Source organism: Palaemon carinicauda, chromosome 5 (genome assembly GCF_036898095.1).
Source record: "Palaemon carinicauda isolate YSFRI2023 chromosome 5, ASM3689809v2, whole genome shotgun sequence".
In the NCBI taxonomy this organism is placed as follows: domain Eukaryota; kingdom Metazoa; phylum Arthropoda; class Malacostraca; order Decapoda; family Palaemonidae; genus Palaemon; species Palaemon carinicauda.
In genome coordinates this window covers 160,496,974-160,516,174 of record NC_090729.1, presented here as the reverse complement: position 1 = coordinate 160,516,174, position 19,201 = coordinate 160,496,974, and the positions used below count along the sequence as shown (strand labels likewise).

Sequence of the window (19,201 nt, the reverse complement as noted above, 5' to 3'; positions counted from 1 at the left end):
ACAACAACTTTGATAATTTTAGAACCACATTCCCTTTTCAGTCTGGTGACTGGAATTTTTTTTCTTTAACGAAGCAGGAGTTTGAAGGTGATTTTTGCTCTATAAAACAAGGTGGTTGATTTCTTGACTTGTTTTGTAGTCGAGTTATAATCCCCTTTGGTATTGTTGCCAAGAATGATAGGGCTGCCCTTTTCAAGAATTATCATCTGTTAGATATGTGTTCAGTTGGAAGCTATGAACATTTTTTTTTTTTGTTCTTTAAGAGTTAGTGTTCATGAAGTTAAGGAAAATACCACCTCACTAAAATTCATTGAGACTGGTTTTCCAAGAAGGGTCACTATAACAGCAGACTGATATTCCAGATAAGTTTTCTACTCCTTAGTTAAAGTTGGGGTAATGCTTATTACTGTATATCTTTTGATTGTCAGAACCCACTGTGTATTACAGTATCCCTAAGAGATATATCAAGTGAGGAAAGGGGGCGGGTATTCTTGAGTTTTATTATGTGTTGGGTGAACGATTTAAAGTCTTATTTATTCATCCAAATCATACTTCTAAGTCATTAGTAATGATTGTTTATGTAGTAAGTTCATGTTGTTTAGAGAACTTTCTGATGTGTATTTACAAATTTACATGAGGAATAGTGTAACTGAAAACCAGTATTATATAGAGGACAGGATTTAGGGAATAAAGAAGCAATAACTTTAAGCAGAATAAAACTACAATGGGATTGCTGTAGTCATCAATACAAAATATTGAGCTCCTTGAAGTCCCCCTATCCTATCTGAGAGTTGAGCATGCCTACATTATTCATTACATGGTTACTTGATGGCCACATGACCCAATTCCTGTCCATTTCTTTTTTGTGAATGTTCAATTTTCAATATACAGTAAATGATAATTACAGTATTATACTTAAATCTATTAAAGAAATTTTGTCAGAATCTCCAAAATTTTTAATTTATTCAATTCTTTTGGCTAGCAATGTTAAAGGAATTTTTAGCTTAGCAGTTTAGTAATCTTTAATTACTTGAGTGTCTTCAAGTTTATTCTGTCAATCACCTTGTAACACATGGAAGATAATGGTAGAGTACCTTTTTCTGCCTAGTCATACTACCATTGTCATTTATCAGACTATCAGAAACCTTTTAAATTTTTAATACAGTAAGTCATGCCATTCCTCTCTAGCTTCAGTTATATCGGGTACTTGGCACCCTAGAATTTGAAAGACTTAACTGAATTAATTTTGATAGTAAATAGTTTTTCATCAGTGGAAATCTTTTGGAGTTATTGTTTTTTGGTTTGGTGATATGTAGATCATGCCTTTTTTGTAAGCTACCAATCATAAAGATGGCTTCTGTAGCACGATTAAATCATTTAATCACAAGGCAGTGGGAAGAAATGTTCCCTTGAACGTGTACATGCAAATGTTTTTATGAGTTAAATATACAAATGAACCTATTTTTTTATCTTATGTACATCTTCAAGTTTATCCTTTACCCTGCATGATTTTATGATATTCAATATCTCAGTGGGGCATTAGTACATTGTTTGAATTCCATGTGTCTGGTAGAGTGCTGAAGTAATTGAAATAAGGAATCTCAACAGGTGGAATCGCAGTGTAAAGGGCCTGCCTCGACTCCTGCTGTTTCAGCAGGAAATAACCTGAAGAGCACCACTGTAGATAGTGCTGCTAAAGAGGTGAGAAGTCCCACTGATCCAAGTACTGCTAAAGAGGTGAGAAGTCCCACTGATCCAAGTACTGCTAAAGGGGTGAGAAGTCCCGCTGATCCAAGTACTGCTAAAGGGGTGAGAAGTCCCGCTGATCCAAGTACTGCTAAAGGGGTGAGAAGTCCCACTGATCCAAGTACTGCTCAGATGACGGGCACTATCCAGGAAGGTATTCCTACTCAGGTGTCGAGAAATATTGAATCTTGCATCTCAATGGTGAGTAGTTCCGATTCAGCAAGTACTAGTGAGACGAAAGAAACAACAAAGAATTTATCGACTGTGGCAGAGGATGCTAACAAGAAACAGCAAGTAGAGCCTCAATATCAGTGTAAAATCTGCTGTTTCATGTCACATGTGCAGAGTGACTTCCATAAGCATATGCAGAAACATCACCCGTTCTTAGAGAAAATTTATCGATGTGATACTTGCAATTACAGCACTACTACCAAAGGTTCTTTAAGTCAGCATGTTCGAATTCACACGGGAGAAAAACCATTCGCGTGTCAGTATTGTGACTATCGAGCAAACCAAAAGTCACACATAAGTCAACACATGGTTAAACATTACAAAAATTTTTTGCCCCATAAAAGCCCCCCATAGATTTTGAAAATTGTTTTCATTTTATACATACTGTCAAGATACTATTAACTTTTCTTTTTCCCTTTGGACAATTATGCCACATACTCTATAGTAAATACCTATTTGGTGTTTGGCTTCATGATAGTAATTTTTGCATAATTTTTCTTATCAAGTATTAGTGAAAGAAAGAGTATCCACAAGGTGTTAAAACCAGTTGTGATTTTGTAGGCTTACAGATACATCAATAGCCTAACAACTGGAATAGTGTGTGTGTGTATATATATATATATATATATATATATATATATATATATATATATATATATATATATATATTCAAATAAGCCATATATATTTTTGATACATTAATGTCTGGATTCTCTTAACGACCTCGGGATCAGAGCCCCAGGCGAAATCACACAAAGACAAGGTCGTTAAGAGAATCCAGACATTAATGTATCAAAAATATATATGGCTTATTTGAATATGAAAAACATGTAAAAATGTGCAAAATTTATCATATATATATATGTTAGTGAACTTTTGATACCAATATAAGAGAGTATATGCCGGTGAATCACTGAATTACTGCTGCTTTGGAATTCCAGGCAAAATTTTTATATCACTGCTCAGTAGGGTAGACTACTGTAAAGTTGTACTTCGAATAAAAGGGAATGTTGGTCCAAAGACTAAAAAGTGTCTCCCACTTTTACCTCTTTCACTTACATTTTTGTTATTTGTTTAATTTTACTGTTCATTTTAGTTTATTTTATTCCTTATTCCTTTCTTTATTCCACATAATCCCTATTCCCATTCGTATTTTCTACTATTCTTATTCCTTATCTTTATTCCCTCATACTCATTATTTACAAATATATTGTATCATTTTTTTTTTTTAAACAGAATGCTAAAAGGTTTTTCCCATCCTTCCCTCTTTGCTATTTCTTATTCATTTATCTTCTAATTTCATGTTGTTTATACCTTTCTACTCTTCACTTAAGTCTCTTTATTCCTCATTCCCTTTTATTCAGTATTTCCCAGCTTAGTAATAATTCCATTTAATGCATATTTTGTATATAGTAGACATATTTACTGCATAAGATTTTATATAGAATTACCGTAGTTACCAGATGTTCACTAATAGTGATCAGTTTTACAATTAGAAATCTTTTTCATATAATATAACTTTCATTGAGAAGCTTTGCACTGTTGTCATAAGAAAATTTAAACTTCCCAATAAAATGCCCCAGTAAAACTGCATATCACCTAAAAAGATTTTTTCATGGATTTTTATTTTCATTAATTTTCTGTTTGCAAGAAACTGACACTCTGGTCTTACCTGTTAGCGGATTAAAATAATGATTATATATCATACTCAACATTTATAGTCAGTTAATTGTTTTTTGGAAAGGCCTGAAATCAATTCTTTCTCTTTCCATCCTTTACTGTCTTGAAATCCCAACAGGTTCAGGGTTTTATCTAACCCCCATAATTGGCCAAATTTCATTCATAAAGCTGGAAAACTGTTGCATATAAGCACACAAATACTTGGGCACATAATACTGTATAATATAATTCTGTAGCTTGGGGTTATCTGCAGAACAGTCATATAACTGCTGTAATTAACCTCTTGGTAATAAGTACTTGCTTAATTGAATATGTACCAGAAAGTTGGCATGAATATGGATAGCAAACAATCTTTTACTGCAGTTATCGCAGGCTTCAGTCTTGTACAGCAATGCTGGACTTGTGCTTTAGAAAGCAATGTGACTTACGAGACTATTTATGGGCAGTAGCCCAGTGCACAGTATTTCTATTATGTTCACATATTAGACCCTTCAAATTTTGATTTCATAGTACAGTATATCCTGTGTATCAGTTTCATTTTAACTAGGTTGTACTAGACTAAGCTTACCAAATAGCTTGTCATTTCATTTTCCCTTACTTCCATCCTTCTTCACCCATTATTATTATTATTATTACTATCCAAGCTACAACCCTAATTGGAAAAGCAAGATGCTATAAGCCCAGGGGCTCCAATAGGGAAAAATAGCCCAGTGAGGAAAGGAAATAAGGAAATAACTAACTGAAGAGAACAAATTAACAGTAAATCATTCTAAAAAAATTAACAACGTCATAACAGATATGTCATATATAAACTATTAACAACGTCAAAAACAAATATGTCATATATAAACTTTAAAAAGACTCTTGTCCGCCTGGTCAACAAAAAAGCATTTGCTCCAACTTTGAACTTTTGAAGTTCTACTGATTCAACAACCCGATTAGGAAGATCATTCCACAACTTGGTAACAGCTGGAATAAAACTTCTAGAGTACTGCGTAGTATTCAGTCTTATGATGGAAAAGGCCTGGCTATTAGAATTAACTGCCTGCCTAGTATTACGAACAGGATAGAATTGTCCAGGGAGATCTGAATGTAAAGGATGGTCAGAGTTATGAAAAATCTTATGCAACATGCATAATGAACTAATTGAACGACGGTGCCAGAGATTAATATCTAGATCAGGAATAAGAAATTTAATAGACCGTAAGTTTCTGTCCAACAAATTAAGATGAGAATCAGCAGCTGAAGACCAAACAGGAGAACAATACTCAAAACAAGGTAGAATAAAAGAATTAAAACACTTCTTCAGAATAGATTGATCACCGAATATCTTAAAAGACTTTCTCAATAAGCCAATTTTTTGTGCAATTGAAGAAGACACAGACCTTATATGTTTCTCAAAAGTAAATTTGCTGTCGAGAATCACACCTAAAATTTTGAAAGAGTCATACAAATTTAAAGAAACATTATCAATACTGAGATCCGTATGTTGAGGAGCCACCGTCCTTGACCTACTTACAGTCATATTTTGAGTTTTGTTTGGATTCAACTTCATACCCCATAACTTGCACCATGCACTAATTTTAGCTAAGTCTCTATTAAGGGATTCACCAACCCCAGGTCTACATTCAGGGGATGGAATTGATGCAAAGAGAGTAGCATCATCTGCATATGCAACAAGCTTATTTTCTAGGCCAAACCACATGTCATGTGTATATAGTATGAAAAGTAATGGGCCAAGAACACTACCCTGTGGAACACCGGATATCACATTCCTATACTCACTATGGTGCCCATCAACAACTACTCTTTGAGATCTACTACTTAAAAAATCAATAATAATGCTAAGAAACGACCCACCCACTCCCAACTGTTTCAGTTTGAAAACAAGGGCCTCATGATTAACACGGTCAAAGGCAGCACTAAAATCAAGGCCAATCATACGAACTTCACGACCACAATCAAGGGATTTCTGTACTGCATTGGAGATTGTAAGAAGGGCATCACATGCTCCAAGGCCTTTACGAAAACCAAATTGCAAACTAAGGAATAGATGATTACCTTCAGCAAACCTATTAAGACGTTTTGCCAGAAGACGTTCAAAAACTTTAGATAATATGGGATTTATGGAAATTGGGCGGTAATCAGTGGGACTTGAGCTACCACAAACACACTTACATAGAGGAGTAACATTACCAATTCTCCAACAAGTGCTAAAAGCTCCTCTTCTTGCTAACTTGCGCAAAATAACATAACTTTGGAGCTAAGAAATCTGCTGTCTTTATAAAAAACACCTCCATAAGCATCAAGGTCCATCAACAGAGCTTTAATCTCACGAGATCGAAAAGCTAAACTAGTTAGTTTAGCCTCAGAAAAACAGGAATGAGGAAGTTCAAGTTTTTCATTACTCTGTTTACTGTCAAAAACATCAGCCAAAAGGGTTGCCTTTTCCTTTGGACAGTGAGTGACTGAGCCATCTGGTTTAAGTAAAGGAGGAACTGTTGCATCTACACCAAAGAGTGCAGATTTAAGGGTAGACCACCATTTATGTTCCTGAGTTTTACCAGAGAGGGTTTCTTTTATGATTAAATTGTACTCCTTTTCAGTTGAGGCATAAACTCTCTGAGCAAAGGCTCGAAGCTGAGTATAGTTGTTCCAGGTCAAATCTGATCTGTTACCCTTCCAAAGGTGATAGGCCTCCTGCTTCTCCAAATAAGCACGTCTACAATCATCATTGAACCCATCTCCTATAAGAAACATACTTATAAAGCTATTTGTTCAAAGTAAAAGGATTATAGCCTCCTGGCTATTACAGTGGTTAACGTGTTCGCCTAGCATCCGCATGGCAAGTGATCGACCCCCCCCCCCTCTCCCCCCGACCATGAGTGTAATCTGTTTACTGGGGGGGGGGGGGGCACTGCTGTGTTTGGGCACCACAGTTGGGCGTTGGGCTTTTGCCCGTATAATGTTCTGGTGAGCATCTATACTGATGAAACAGGAACTGAAACCAGACACCTTTAACCTTTAATGCAAAAATATACAGTATTAACAAAAATTTATTTATATCTTATTAATCGTTTATAAATCTTCCTACTTGAAGATAGCTAAGATGTCGACTCCTCTCTTGAATTTGAAATTTAAATTTTCCCTCACTTCAATAGCTTTGTGAATTCTGGTACTAGATGGTGTTTGACAATGATAACTGCTTAGGCAAGAGACCTCTCCAAGTGTTGATTTAACTAAGTTTAATTGGGGATGTCTTCTCTGGCTTTGATATATGTGCATGTGTTACATGTGTAAAGGTTTTGTTGCTTAACGATAAGGCTCCACCTTCCCATTGCATCACATGTGGAGGGCAATATTGTATTGTAGATAGCCCAGATTTTGAGTGTGATAGCTTTAAGGTAGTGTTAGGTTAAAAATCCATATTGTTGAAGAATATGTTAAACTTTTGTTAAAACAAGTTTTTGTGAAGTACTGTAATGTTAAATAAAAAGTATTTTTTTGAATAAAAATATTAATTCAGTATTAGCATTGAGTCATAATTTTATATAAAAAAATTTTTTTTATAAAAATCTTGAATATTTACTTTAATCTTTTACAGTATTTTCATATTTACTTTATCATATGTTAGTAGTACTGTCGTGGGTAAGGTATTGTAAGTGCATGCAGTTAGTTATTAGTGCTATGTAATAGAATTTATATCTTTTCAATGTTAATTTCTAGATATATCTTAACGTCATATTTTTCTAGTAAGTTTTGACAAGCAACAAGAATTCTTTTATTTCTGGTTAATTTTCATGAGCTGACCTCACTCTTCCACTGTCAGGAATATTCTATGAGTATCCATTTGTACAGAAAAAAAATGTAACGCATTGAAAAGTGAATGAAAAAAACTGGCAAATAGTATTTTTTTTTTACTAGTTAGCCATATTTGCAAATTTTCATATTGTTGAGAATGTTTGAAAGTTACTACAAGTGGAATTATTCGGCTTCAAAATGAAACCAAACCTAGATTATACCTTAAAAAAAATAGATGTAAAGTATGTGACCAAACCCAGATTATACCTGGAAAAATAGATGTTAACCCTTTTACCCCCAGGCTATTTGGAACTTTCCAGCACTTTAACCCACAGGGGTTATTATTTTCAAGCACATTTTGCAGTATATTTTTTTCAAATTGCTCCAACAGCCTTAATTTTTGTCATAGAGAGTTCAGGTTGGTCTCATTCTCTTGGAAAATGCCTGAAGTTTCTCAAAAAATTATCAAAATTATGAAAAAAAATGTAAACAGCAGTTTTTTGCAGGGACGTACCGGTACGTCCATTTGGGTAAAGGGATGAGTTTTGTGAAACGTATCAGTACGTCCTTTGGGGGTAAAAGGGTTAAGTATGTGATAGAAGTAGATTATCATAAATATCAAGCTGCAAGGCATAATAGTGTGCTTTTACCCATAGTCTAACCATAGATGAGGCTTTGTCCTGTCAGGGTTTCTCAAGGATTAAGTTCTCTAAATTATATGTTACCAAGGGTTCATGCATATTGGTACGTATGTTTTGTTACCTTGCCCATTAATTGTCATACTATGACATTTCAAGATTATACTGTACTTTATTTGTAAATGCGGTACAGACCAAATAAAGAGTTGCTTAAAAGTATGTAAAGCATTATTTGTTCCCCAATGCTGTAAAATATAGTACCCTTAGCCCCTTTGACTAATGCATTTTCTGGTTAAATATTTTGATCTTTTGAACAGTTATATACATTATACTTCTGAGGATCATGATGAAGATAGCAGATACATTCTTGCCAGGATTCTAAGAGAATCTGTACCATTTGGTGCCCGTGAAATTTTTGGAATAGATTCAATGATATTCTTGTGCAAAATTTGTTTATTTATTTATTTTTATTTACCTTGATGAATGATGTCGACAATCATTCATAGCCAATATTCGTAGTATGTGTATGTAGTCTACAGTAGTGTAATTTTATTCTTTTGTGAAAGCTGGTGGGATGATTGGGAGAATTAAAATTATTGAAATAGGAGTTGTGGAGTAATTTTGTTTTCTTACTGTATTTTTTGTTGCATATAGTTTTGAGTAAAGTACTTGTGGCCTTAATATATCATTATTCTTCTAATTTTTGAAAATTTGGTTTAATGGTTTTTCTTTTCGTTTTTTGTTTACACCAAAATGCAGTACTATAGATCACAATTGATCTGAGCAACAACAGAAATAACCACATGAGTGGATCCAACTGTATGATATCAGAATTCTGAAAGAGGGCTTGGTGAGTAGTTCAATTTGAAAATTTTTCTATTCTTTTTTTTAAATGTTTCTCCTTTACAATGCTTATTATGTTTTGAGACTGTGTGATCATAGTGTTTAAAATTTTCTCTTGGCATGAAATGCTGAACCCAATAATTACAAGACATTCCCCACAGGTGGGATTGAACAGTGATGGCTCGAGGCTCATTGGCAGATCACCAGGCGGCAAGTTGCACCAATGCTCCTTTTGCTTATACTCTACAGATAGGAAAGACCACATGCAAAAACACATTCGTACTCATACAGGGGAAAAGCCATTTGTTTGCCCATATTGTGGGTATAGTGCTGCATCCAAAGATAACATGAGACAGCATATTAAAATTCATACTGGGGAGAAACCCTTTACATGCCCACACTGCGATTATTGTACTAGCACTAAATGGTCCCTTTCAAATCACATTAGGACACATACGGGAGAGAAACCCTTCATTTGTGATAAATGCCCTTATAAAGCTTCTAATAAGAGTGCACTTCGATATCACATGATTAAACATCAGTTGTAGTGACTAGATCTACACACCATTAGTGTTTATATATGCCAATCGTCCATTATTTAATAAATAATAGCCATTAGTTACATTGTCTGTATGAGAATATTGAAAGTATAAGCTATGTTACTTTTTATTGTAGATTTAAAGTAGTAAAAGCATGTAATTGTGTATACAGCTCAATCATTTCAGGCGCCATTGTAATACTGAGGATAATTACTTATATGAATATGTACAGTATAAGTGGAGTCTTCAAATCTTTTCTAACATTCACTCACAGCTTACAGACCAGTTTCAAAACATAAAAATGAAAAATTTACTTACAGTATATCTAAATCTGAAGGTCTTTACTTGCTGTTAATACTCATTTAATTGATTTTCCTTGTAAATGGGAACTAAGTATATTATGTGTACATGACATGTATGGTGAAATTTAACCTTAACAATACTTACGTCTATTTGTACTTACGTCTGTTTGTACCAGAATACTCCGTATTACTGTATATAGAATTTTCTTTTATGAAAAAGCAACCAAGCAGAAGTAATGATAATTGTGCAATAGAATTCCAATAGTGTGACTTAAAGACAGCCTGTGAATAGTGGTTTTCGCACGCCCTTGTTAAGTATACGACACCTACAAGGTGTTCGCGCGAGGGTTGTAACCTCTGCATTCCATGCTTTTATCTTTCTCTAGTATATTTGGAAGATTTATATTAGAAAAGGTACAACGAAGGACTTTTCACCGGGCGTCACAGGCCTCTTCCCAGAAATAGATTTTTCCTTCGTCAAAATCCCTTTAATTGAAAATTGAATAAATTATGTGAGACTTCATCACCATGATCATAGAATGGTATAGAAACTAGTTTAATCGAGTTGGTTATTTGTGATGAAATTATAATGTAGATTCCATGAAGTGTTTTTTTCCTGGTTTGGTTTGGTTAGTGTAGACAATGTCTTCAGACAAACTAGCTTCATTATCTTTCTACTAAAATAATGTGCTTTAGATTTCAGTTACTTTGACCCTTCTTTGACAATTTTTTTTGAAAATATTTTGCTCTGCTGAATATCTGAACGTATATGTAATTAGAAATATTGGCAATTTCACTGTGCAGTTAACATATTTTGGTCTACAGTAAACAAAACAAAACTGCTCGCAGAAAGAGTCCGTAATACAAATGATGATATAAGGATATTCATGGAAATAATAATAGTAAATACAAAAGCAATTTTGATATTTTCTATTATAAGAAAAGTGTAGCACAATACTGCATTGATTCATCTAGCAGTGGGCGAGATGAACTACTGTACTCTTCTTTGAACCCCTCCCTCCTCTCACTACCTAGCAGCCGATTCACACCAGTGAAAATGTGGTTAAGACCTTTTGAGACTAGGATTCGTAACCAATTGGCTTCCAGTGTTTGGACAAGCTGAGAAAAACCTCAGTAAATTTCAGTGTTTCGTTGTATATTACATAAATACAGGGCAGTACTATATACCCTTGCTAAGCAAGTGTAAATGGCAATAAAATTTGCCTGATATGACAGGTTAGTAAACCTTACTTTTTTATTTTATAGGAGGTTAAATTCCAGTTTTTATAATTTATGCAAACCATTTAGAAATTTATACTTTCCCAGTGTAAGAAAGTAGGCTTTCCCACCAAACATTAATGTCCAACGGTTGTAGCTTAAGGCTAGGTGGGCTAAATGCCTTGAATTATAGCCTACAGAAGTTATGTAAGAATTTATTCAGTATATGCGGCTGTGAATGGCTTGAAATAATCATTAATTCAACATAGCTGTCTACTGTATTTCACAAACATTAAAACAAAATATTCTACATCATTATCAACAAATAATACAGACAACCTTAGAGTTAAACAGGACAGCTATTCAGAAGTGCTACAAGTGTGTCACTGCATGTGTGAACAATATAAAACCTATGTTTACACTGGACAAATGTCAAATATTTTCATATTTTAGTAACTGAAGTTTTATGATTTTTAATAAGTAAATTTATTTCAAATCATCATATGCGATCGTCCCATCATTTCAGTAGCAAAAGTTGGTCTTTCAACAGTGGAATAGCGACAACGTCGAGACGATCATCTTGTACCAGTGTGAATTGAAATTAAAATGAAAACCACCCATTTTCCGGCAGCTTAGTGGGATGATTTTCTCGAAGGAGGTCATGGTATTAAGAAGTCTCACATTCGACCCAACTTTGGTTTCAATGTTTTGGACCTGCAGCAAAAAAAGAAGGACTGAATCCTCTTTGACAGAAAATCTTAAAAGAAACTGTTGCTATTATCATTCCCAAATATACAGTAGATTCTTCTGAATTAGAGCCAGGGGAGACTTATTAATGTTGGCCAGGACTCCTAACCTGAGTAATCATAATTGTTGAACTCAATCATCTTCAATGAATTGCTTAAAATTAACCAATTTTCTAAGAACAGAACTCTTTAGTCCCAGTAACCTTAACCATATCAAGATGGGGGCCATCATTCTGGTGAATACCTTGGGACTGTCCCGAACTCGAAACATACTTACTTGAACTAATAAACCTTAAATACTTTAACAAAGAAAAATTATATCCTTGAACTGAGATCAATCGAAATGGGAAAATGTGTATTCGAGACATCCAATGTTTTTGTTTGATACTCCTAGAATTGTAGAAGGTATTTCCATTGAAGACATTTTTAGCTATGTGAATTTGAGAGCTGAGACATCTATAACTAGTCTTCAGCCTCCTGAGCTTTTAGAAACTAGAAATAACCTTATGTGAAATCCCGGGAAACGGTTTATGACCTCTTTTTATCACATCTTTCTTTAGGAGTTTTAAAATTTGTAGTATAAAATCAAAGCTTTTCCTGTATAGCTTAAGGTAACTGATACAGAACTGATTTCTTTAATAAGGGAATTTAGAGGAATCTAGTACATAAATCTACATTGACCACAGCTAACACCCACGGGTTGAGCTGCAGGCTTTCTCAATCGAAGAAATATAACAATCTTCCTCCTCCTGGAATTCATAAGGAAGAACCTTCATAGCGTTCTCCAGTAAGATTTTCGAGTCTAGTTGGCAATCCTCCGGAAAGGTCTACAATAACGGAATTCTGTTGTACTGTTGTATAATCTCTCAAATGTTGACAAGTCTGAGGTTGAAACATGTGACCCAAAAGTCAAACTTGTATATGTCATCCCCCCCTAAAGTTGTAGAGTTGATGTGTGTAAACTTTGTTGGAAGTAACCCCTTTTGCAGTTTTTGTAGAATAACAAGCATCCAAATGTACCTTAATCAATAAGAGTACTGTATTTCTCTGCAATTAGGTTACAATAAGTTTGAAAAAGCAATAATTCCGCTTTTCATAGTCTCCCTTCCTTCCTTCCTCATCTTCTTATACCACAGGATGAGCTAAGTGAAAATCACCTGATTTCTTGGATTGTTACCACTGTAAAAGGAAGCCCTTCGCATGTACACAAATAACTCATTTTAGCCAGGACCCAGTGAGAGAAGGTCGGCCAGAGGATTGTCACTTTTGTCTTTTTTTTTCTTTCTAACCCTGTTACCTGAGCCACGTCTCGGCTGTCTCAGATATTTTGACAGAACTATGATATTTATTTGCATATATTTTGTTAGTTAACACTTATTGCTATAAACGTTTTTTTTTCTATCAATGTATTCAAACCATACCTGACCACGGCACCCAAAATACTTAGATTAATAGAATTCACCCAAAATTTCAATCAAACATAAGTGCATAAATGTTTTATTAAAGAACTGTTAACGATTTAGATAATATTAATTTTCTAAAATGCAATAATGCCTCTGAAACGAAATCGAATATTTTGAGAGAGAGAGAGTGTTTAAGGTTTTAGTTTATTACTGTTTGTGAAAGTATAGAGTATACAGTAACATACTGCACAAGAAACAACAAATAAGAAGTTGCGTAGCAGCGTAGGATACAAGTTGTCTGAACGAACCAATAATAAAAGTATTGTGTATACTATTTCTCAACTTATTCAAAACATCTACTATATATAGTTAATATAGTATTACATAATCACCGATGTGTTATAATCTCTCTCTCTCTCTCTCTCTCTCTCTCTCTCTCTCTCTCTGTACATGTGTGTGTGATCTGTTTCTACCCTAAGTCTCTATTGAGGCTTTATAATCAAGCACCATAGAGCTAAAAACTATAAAATATCGTGCTTCAGGAAGATGAATGAAACTCCGGTTAAATTATGTGATTCAACTCGGTACAAGTAAATAAAATTTGAGAAGAGCATTTCAAATTAAGTTATTGGAATTAGTATGCTAATTGAAAAATGATAGATCAAGTAATACAGTAATTGTTTCTTTTAGTAAATATGAAATATCCTTCGGTAGCAAGCCTTAATAATGAGGAAGTTATTTTATCCGAAAATAGAGGTTGATGACGGATTACTCAGGGTTGATCAGCTGATTTGAATGTAAACAATGCATAAGATTATAATTTGCTGTTTTTAATTAAATACAATACTAAAATGTGAATATTACATGCATTATTATTGGATACATGTGAGTGAAACACCAGGGAGAATCTACTCTATTTCAAATAAATTAGCAAAATCATGGAATTTGGGAATGGGAATAGGTGGAATGAGGGATAAGAAAGGGGTTTAAAAAGGATTAGTGTGATGAAAATGACGGATGAATGCTAGAAAAAAAAAAGATGAATAAAATCGCGAAAAAATAGAGAATCAAGAGAGTTGAAAAGATACGTTGTAGGTGTGTGTGTGGGAGAGCAAAGTAAATGTACAAAAGGGATTTGGGAAGGAATTGGGAAAAGGATTAAAGATAAAACAATAATAAGTGACGGACAATGATAATGGGAAAGAGATATCATACTAACATGCATTATAGGTGATAATATGCATGATAGGTTATATCAGTTAGGTAATTCTGTGAAAATGAATGGTCATATCGGTAGAATAATATCGTGAAAGTGAATATAGGTTGATGACGGACAACGCAAGGTTGATCAGCTGATGAATGTAAACAATGCATGAGATTATAATTCGCTATGTTTTTAATTATAGTTACGATACTAAAATGTGAATATTACATACATTAATACAGTATGGGATACAGTTTGAAACACCAGTTTAATCAAAATCCGGTTACTTTCAAATATAGCTGTAATTTTTTACCACAGTAAATGGATATACACTGTACAGATAGAGATCTGGAACTGGCTGCGTGTAGAGATGGGCAGTGGCGCACAGCGCTCCCAGTGTAAAGGAGCCGTGGCTATTTGAAGTCATTGCCCGGCTTGAATTTTATTATGATTTTGATGAAAAAATTTTCTTAATAGATATTGCATCGTTCTTGGCCATCCCAATGCTGTTGCCAACGATTAGAAATCAAATTCTTAATGTTGGGTAAACAGTCACCACAGATTTTTTTTTCTCCTTGGCCGCGAAAAACCGAAACCGCGAAGCAAGAATTGCACCCCCCCTCCTTACAGAAAGACTTTGCCCATGAATCGAGTTAAACACCTCTCTTAGCCTAGTTAATTGTATGAAAAACTCTTTAAATGGATAATGCAAATAAGCCCTGCTTTTGAATTCAATCCACAATTTATTTGAACTATCGCTGGTTTCTTGATTGGCCAGTGAGGGTATTTGTTGGAATTCTTTTTTAACTGTATAACCACCAATATGCTTCAGATCTTATTCTATAACGGTGTTGACCGTTTTTTTTTCAAGTTAGCATTATCAATTTCTAAAAAAAAGATTGACAACTGATATCTGAAAACAAAATTTTCAGAGGAAAATAGAAACTTTTTTCTTTTTTTTTGTATGAGCAAATCTTTAATCATTCATTTATGAAGATAGAAAATTTCCTATTCTGTAAATCTTTAGAAGGAATTTGCAAAATTAATAAAACTTAGTATGAAAAATGGCAATCTTTACAATCATTGCCAGGGTTTGAAAAAAAATAGGATTGATAGAAGTTTTTCTTCTAAAAAAATTAGCAAATAAAATTATACAAAATTCTTTTCAAATGAAGAAAATTGGTTGAGAAACAAAAAAAAATTGATTGCTTGAAATTACCCCTAAATAATATTTTTCCAATGAAGCAGAGTAGGTCCCCTGAAGTATATAGACATAATGTATATACAGTAGATCAAGTCTTCATAAATAGGATTTTAATCTGAAAGACCTGAAAATTCTATCAGCTATTTCAATGTCAATTATCCTAGTGATATGACACCCAGAAAAAATTAATTACAGTAATCAGAAGTTACTGAGATCTACTCATTAGTAGAAAGGACATTAAAATCCATACGATGATTAGTTTACCTGGCATAGAAACTTTTTTAGTTTGCTTTGTGATAAAAAAATGCATGCAGTCATATCTGAAGTTTAAACTTGAAATGTAATGTTGAATAAAGGAGAGAATTTAAAAAGAGGCGGCCTCACAAGTCACAGTTCCTGCACAGCTATTTCGATGTCAATTATCCTAGCGATTATGCCGCCAGGAAAAAAAAACGGGCAATAAAAAGAATTCCAAGTGGATATATATTCCTAAGATAGAATTCGGTATTAAATGCCGTTCGTGAGTGATATTTACATTGATTGAAATCACGTGTGCTTGTGATATATATATATATATATATATATATATATATATATATATATATATATATATATATATATATATATATATATATATATTTATAGCACTTCACAGGTGCTTAGATTGTCATCAAAGCTGTATTATATATACTCGTTTAATGTGCATGAAAGAAGCTTATTCTTGTTTTGAAAAAATAAGTGGCGAAATAAATGAGCTACGAAGGGAAAAATAAAAACTTAAAGTCATGAGCAACAAAATATTTTGATGACCAGTAATCGTGTGTGGGCGGGATGCATTTACGAAAGGTAAACAAAATTTACAACGATATTGCGGTACAAAGTCAAATATTTCTCCATTTTTTTCCTTCCCTGCATTATTTTTTAGCTTCTTGGCATTCAAGAGGATTTCTTTGCACAAATCCACTTGTTTTTATTTACGTTTGCATAACATATGTAGGTAAAAAAACAGCATATATAAAAGTTGTATAAAGTTTTTACAGCACTCGTTTCACTTCAACCCTTATTTTTTTAAGATATGGATGTATTTTGGAGGTAATACTTATCAACTACCTTTAATCTGCGTGACCAAAGAACCAGGTTGATATTATGCAAAGTAAGTGAGGTATAAAGCAAAAATGAACATCCTGTACCTTGGACAAATGCAATATTTTGCTTCATCGTCGGTCAGCGGGAGGGGAGAATGCCTGAACCATCATCCAATCAGTGACGAAATATCAAACCATGGTTTGGCCCCAGTTGCTAGCTAGGATGAAACAGACTATGGTTCCAACACTAAGGCAGTTTGGATATAGACGGAGGATGGAACGTTTGAACTTATTTGATCTACAAACTCGACGACCAAGGGGACAGTTAATAGAGGCGTTCAAAAATCTTAAAGGCATAAAAAATTTAGATTACGACTATCTATTCACGCATAGCACAAATTAGTCCAGAGGTAATAGCAAATACTTAGAATAGACTTCCTGTGAATGTAGTAAACAGCAACACGATAAATGAGGGCAAGACTAATTTAGACAAGATCATAAAAACTCTTAAATGTTTGAACCACATTGCTTTACCAAAGAGCAAATGGAGTCTCCGCAGATGGACTTTGAGATATTGAAAACCTTTGTAACTCCGTGTAACACACTCTCTCTCTCTCTCTCTCTCTCTCTCTCTCTCTCTCTCTCTCTCTCTCTCTCTCTCTCTCTCTCTCTCTCTCTCTCTCTCTCTCTTTCTCTCTCTCTCTCTCTCTTTCTTTTGATACATGTTATAAGTTTCCCTTCAGAATTTATTCAGGCCAGCTTGGTAAGAGTCAAGCTTGACTCATTTGGCTGGTAAGCATAAGTGTCCTCCTTTTGATGATAATCCAGTAATACAAATTGTGCAGCCAAGATTGTAGAGGTAAAAAGAAGGAACTGGAAATCAAAGACAATTATGCAGCTAAAGGCTAATGAGTGTTATAGTACTACAATATATTAGTGAACTCAAGGACAAAGCGGTGCTATTTTAGATTTTTTCCCTTTCATCCCTCCTTAGGGTTAATCCCCTACTCTCTTGGAGACTCATTTTGTGTTTGTGGTGATACTGAAAAACATGTGAAGGAATACTTTTATTACAAAATTCTGTTGCTGAGTTCTTTTTACCTTTATATATATATATATATATATATATATATATATATATATATATATATATATATATATATATATATATATATATATATATAAAACAATATTTTAAACATATTTCATAGGTTTGTGAAAATCTTATATGTTTTACTTCAGTAAAGTAGCCTTTTAATCTGTATTTGGTGATAGATTATTTTTGTCTCCAAATAAGACTTCTTTTTAGGCAAAATAGTTTTACTAAGCATGTCCTTTCCTGCAGGTGGAATCGAACTTGTACAGTTGGAGCTACGATGGAACTGGAAAGGTTTTTTCATGCAGCTACTGTAATTACTCCTCTGTTAGGAAGGACCACATTCAGAAACATTGTCGAACTCACACGGGAGAAAAGCCTTATGCGTGTTCGAACTGTTATTTTAGGTCCTCAACAAAAGAATCTCTTAATAGACACACAAGGCTCCATACAGGAGAGAAACCTTATGCATGCAACCTTTGTTCATATCGAAGTACACATCTGAACTCATTATATAACCACAAGTTAATCCATCAGAGAAAAAATGATTAGGCTAATCATTGATTATGTTCCAGTATTTGTTTTATATGCTTATGAAATGGAGTTCAGTATTCAAAATTTTTACATAACATTACATGATGTCTGATATTTATAGATAATGTACATATACTGTCTTGCTTTTGTATGTAAGCTATTTAAAGTAAATGTACTTATATTTTCTCATTAAAAATTATTTAAAATTGGTAATGTATCTGTAATATATTATTGCAAATGTAAAATATAGTGTGACCCTTTTTCTTTATAGAAATTTGGTTTAGAGTTGGGCTAACTCAATTTAAAGGTGGGATATTGCCAGGCAAACTATTTTGTATTTACAAATATGTGAATCTAGCTGCCATCCTTTAACTAAGAAATCACTGTTTTTTGTGAGATTGGCAGTTGTTTCTATGAACCTCTCCCTAATGTTCAAAATGCCTTTCTTCAAGTTAATGCATGCCAGTCTATGCCTTTTCAAAGTGCTATATTGTAAAGCTAAAAAGAAAATACTGACTACCATATGTTTCCGTGTAGAAGACAATCCATCCTTAAATTCACCCCTGAAAAAGGGGATCGCCTTATACACCTGATATGAAAACCACACCTTGAATACTATGAGGACAGAGGAGAATCTATAAAGAATAGGCCAGACTATTCAGTGTATGTTAAGGTAAAGGGAAAGTGAACCGTAACCAGAGAGAGGGATCCAATGTTGTACTGTCGGGCCAGTCAAAGGACCCCATAACACTCTACAGGTAGTATCTCAATGGGTGGCTGGTGGCCTGGGCAACCCATTACCTGTTATCAGGGCTTTGGTCTGACTTTTTTTTTCATTTTGAATATGTACCAGCCATAACTTGTAAGACGTTCACCCTCTTCTAGATGTTTAATGGTGTTAATTATCACAAACATAACAACCATTTAACAT

At 34.0% G+C, this 19,201-nt stretch overlaps 1 protein-coding gene across 11 annotated transcripts in view; it reads left to right on the top strand.

Annotated features, from left to right (window-relative positions):
- Positions 1–19,201, top strand: part of LOC137641570 (zinc finger and BTB domain-containing protein 24-like) — a 238,865-nt gene that overhangs the window by 164,034 nt on the left and 55,630 nt on the right. For 2 of the 11 annotated variants that reach the window (XM_068374257.1, XM_068374258.1), the window contains one exon: positions 1,609–2,454. The exons of 8 other annotated variants lie outside the window; for them this stretch is intronic. In XM_068374257.1, coding sequence (XP_068230358.1) covers positions 1,609–2,331 — 723 coding nt within the window. In that variant the 3' untranslated portion in view covers positions 2,332–2,454. Of the gene's footprint in view, positions 1–1,608; positions 2,455–9,100; positions 10,395–19,201 lie in introns of those variants that run through there. One more of the 11 variants, XM_068374261.1, reaches the window with a different exon arrangement.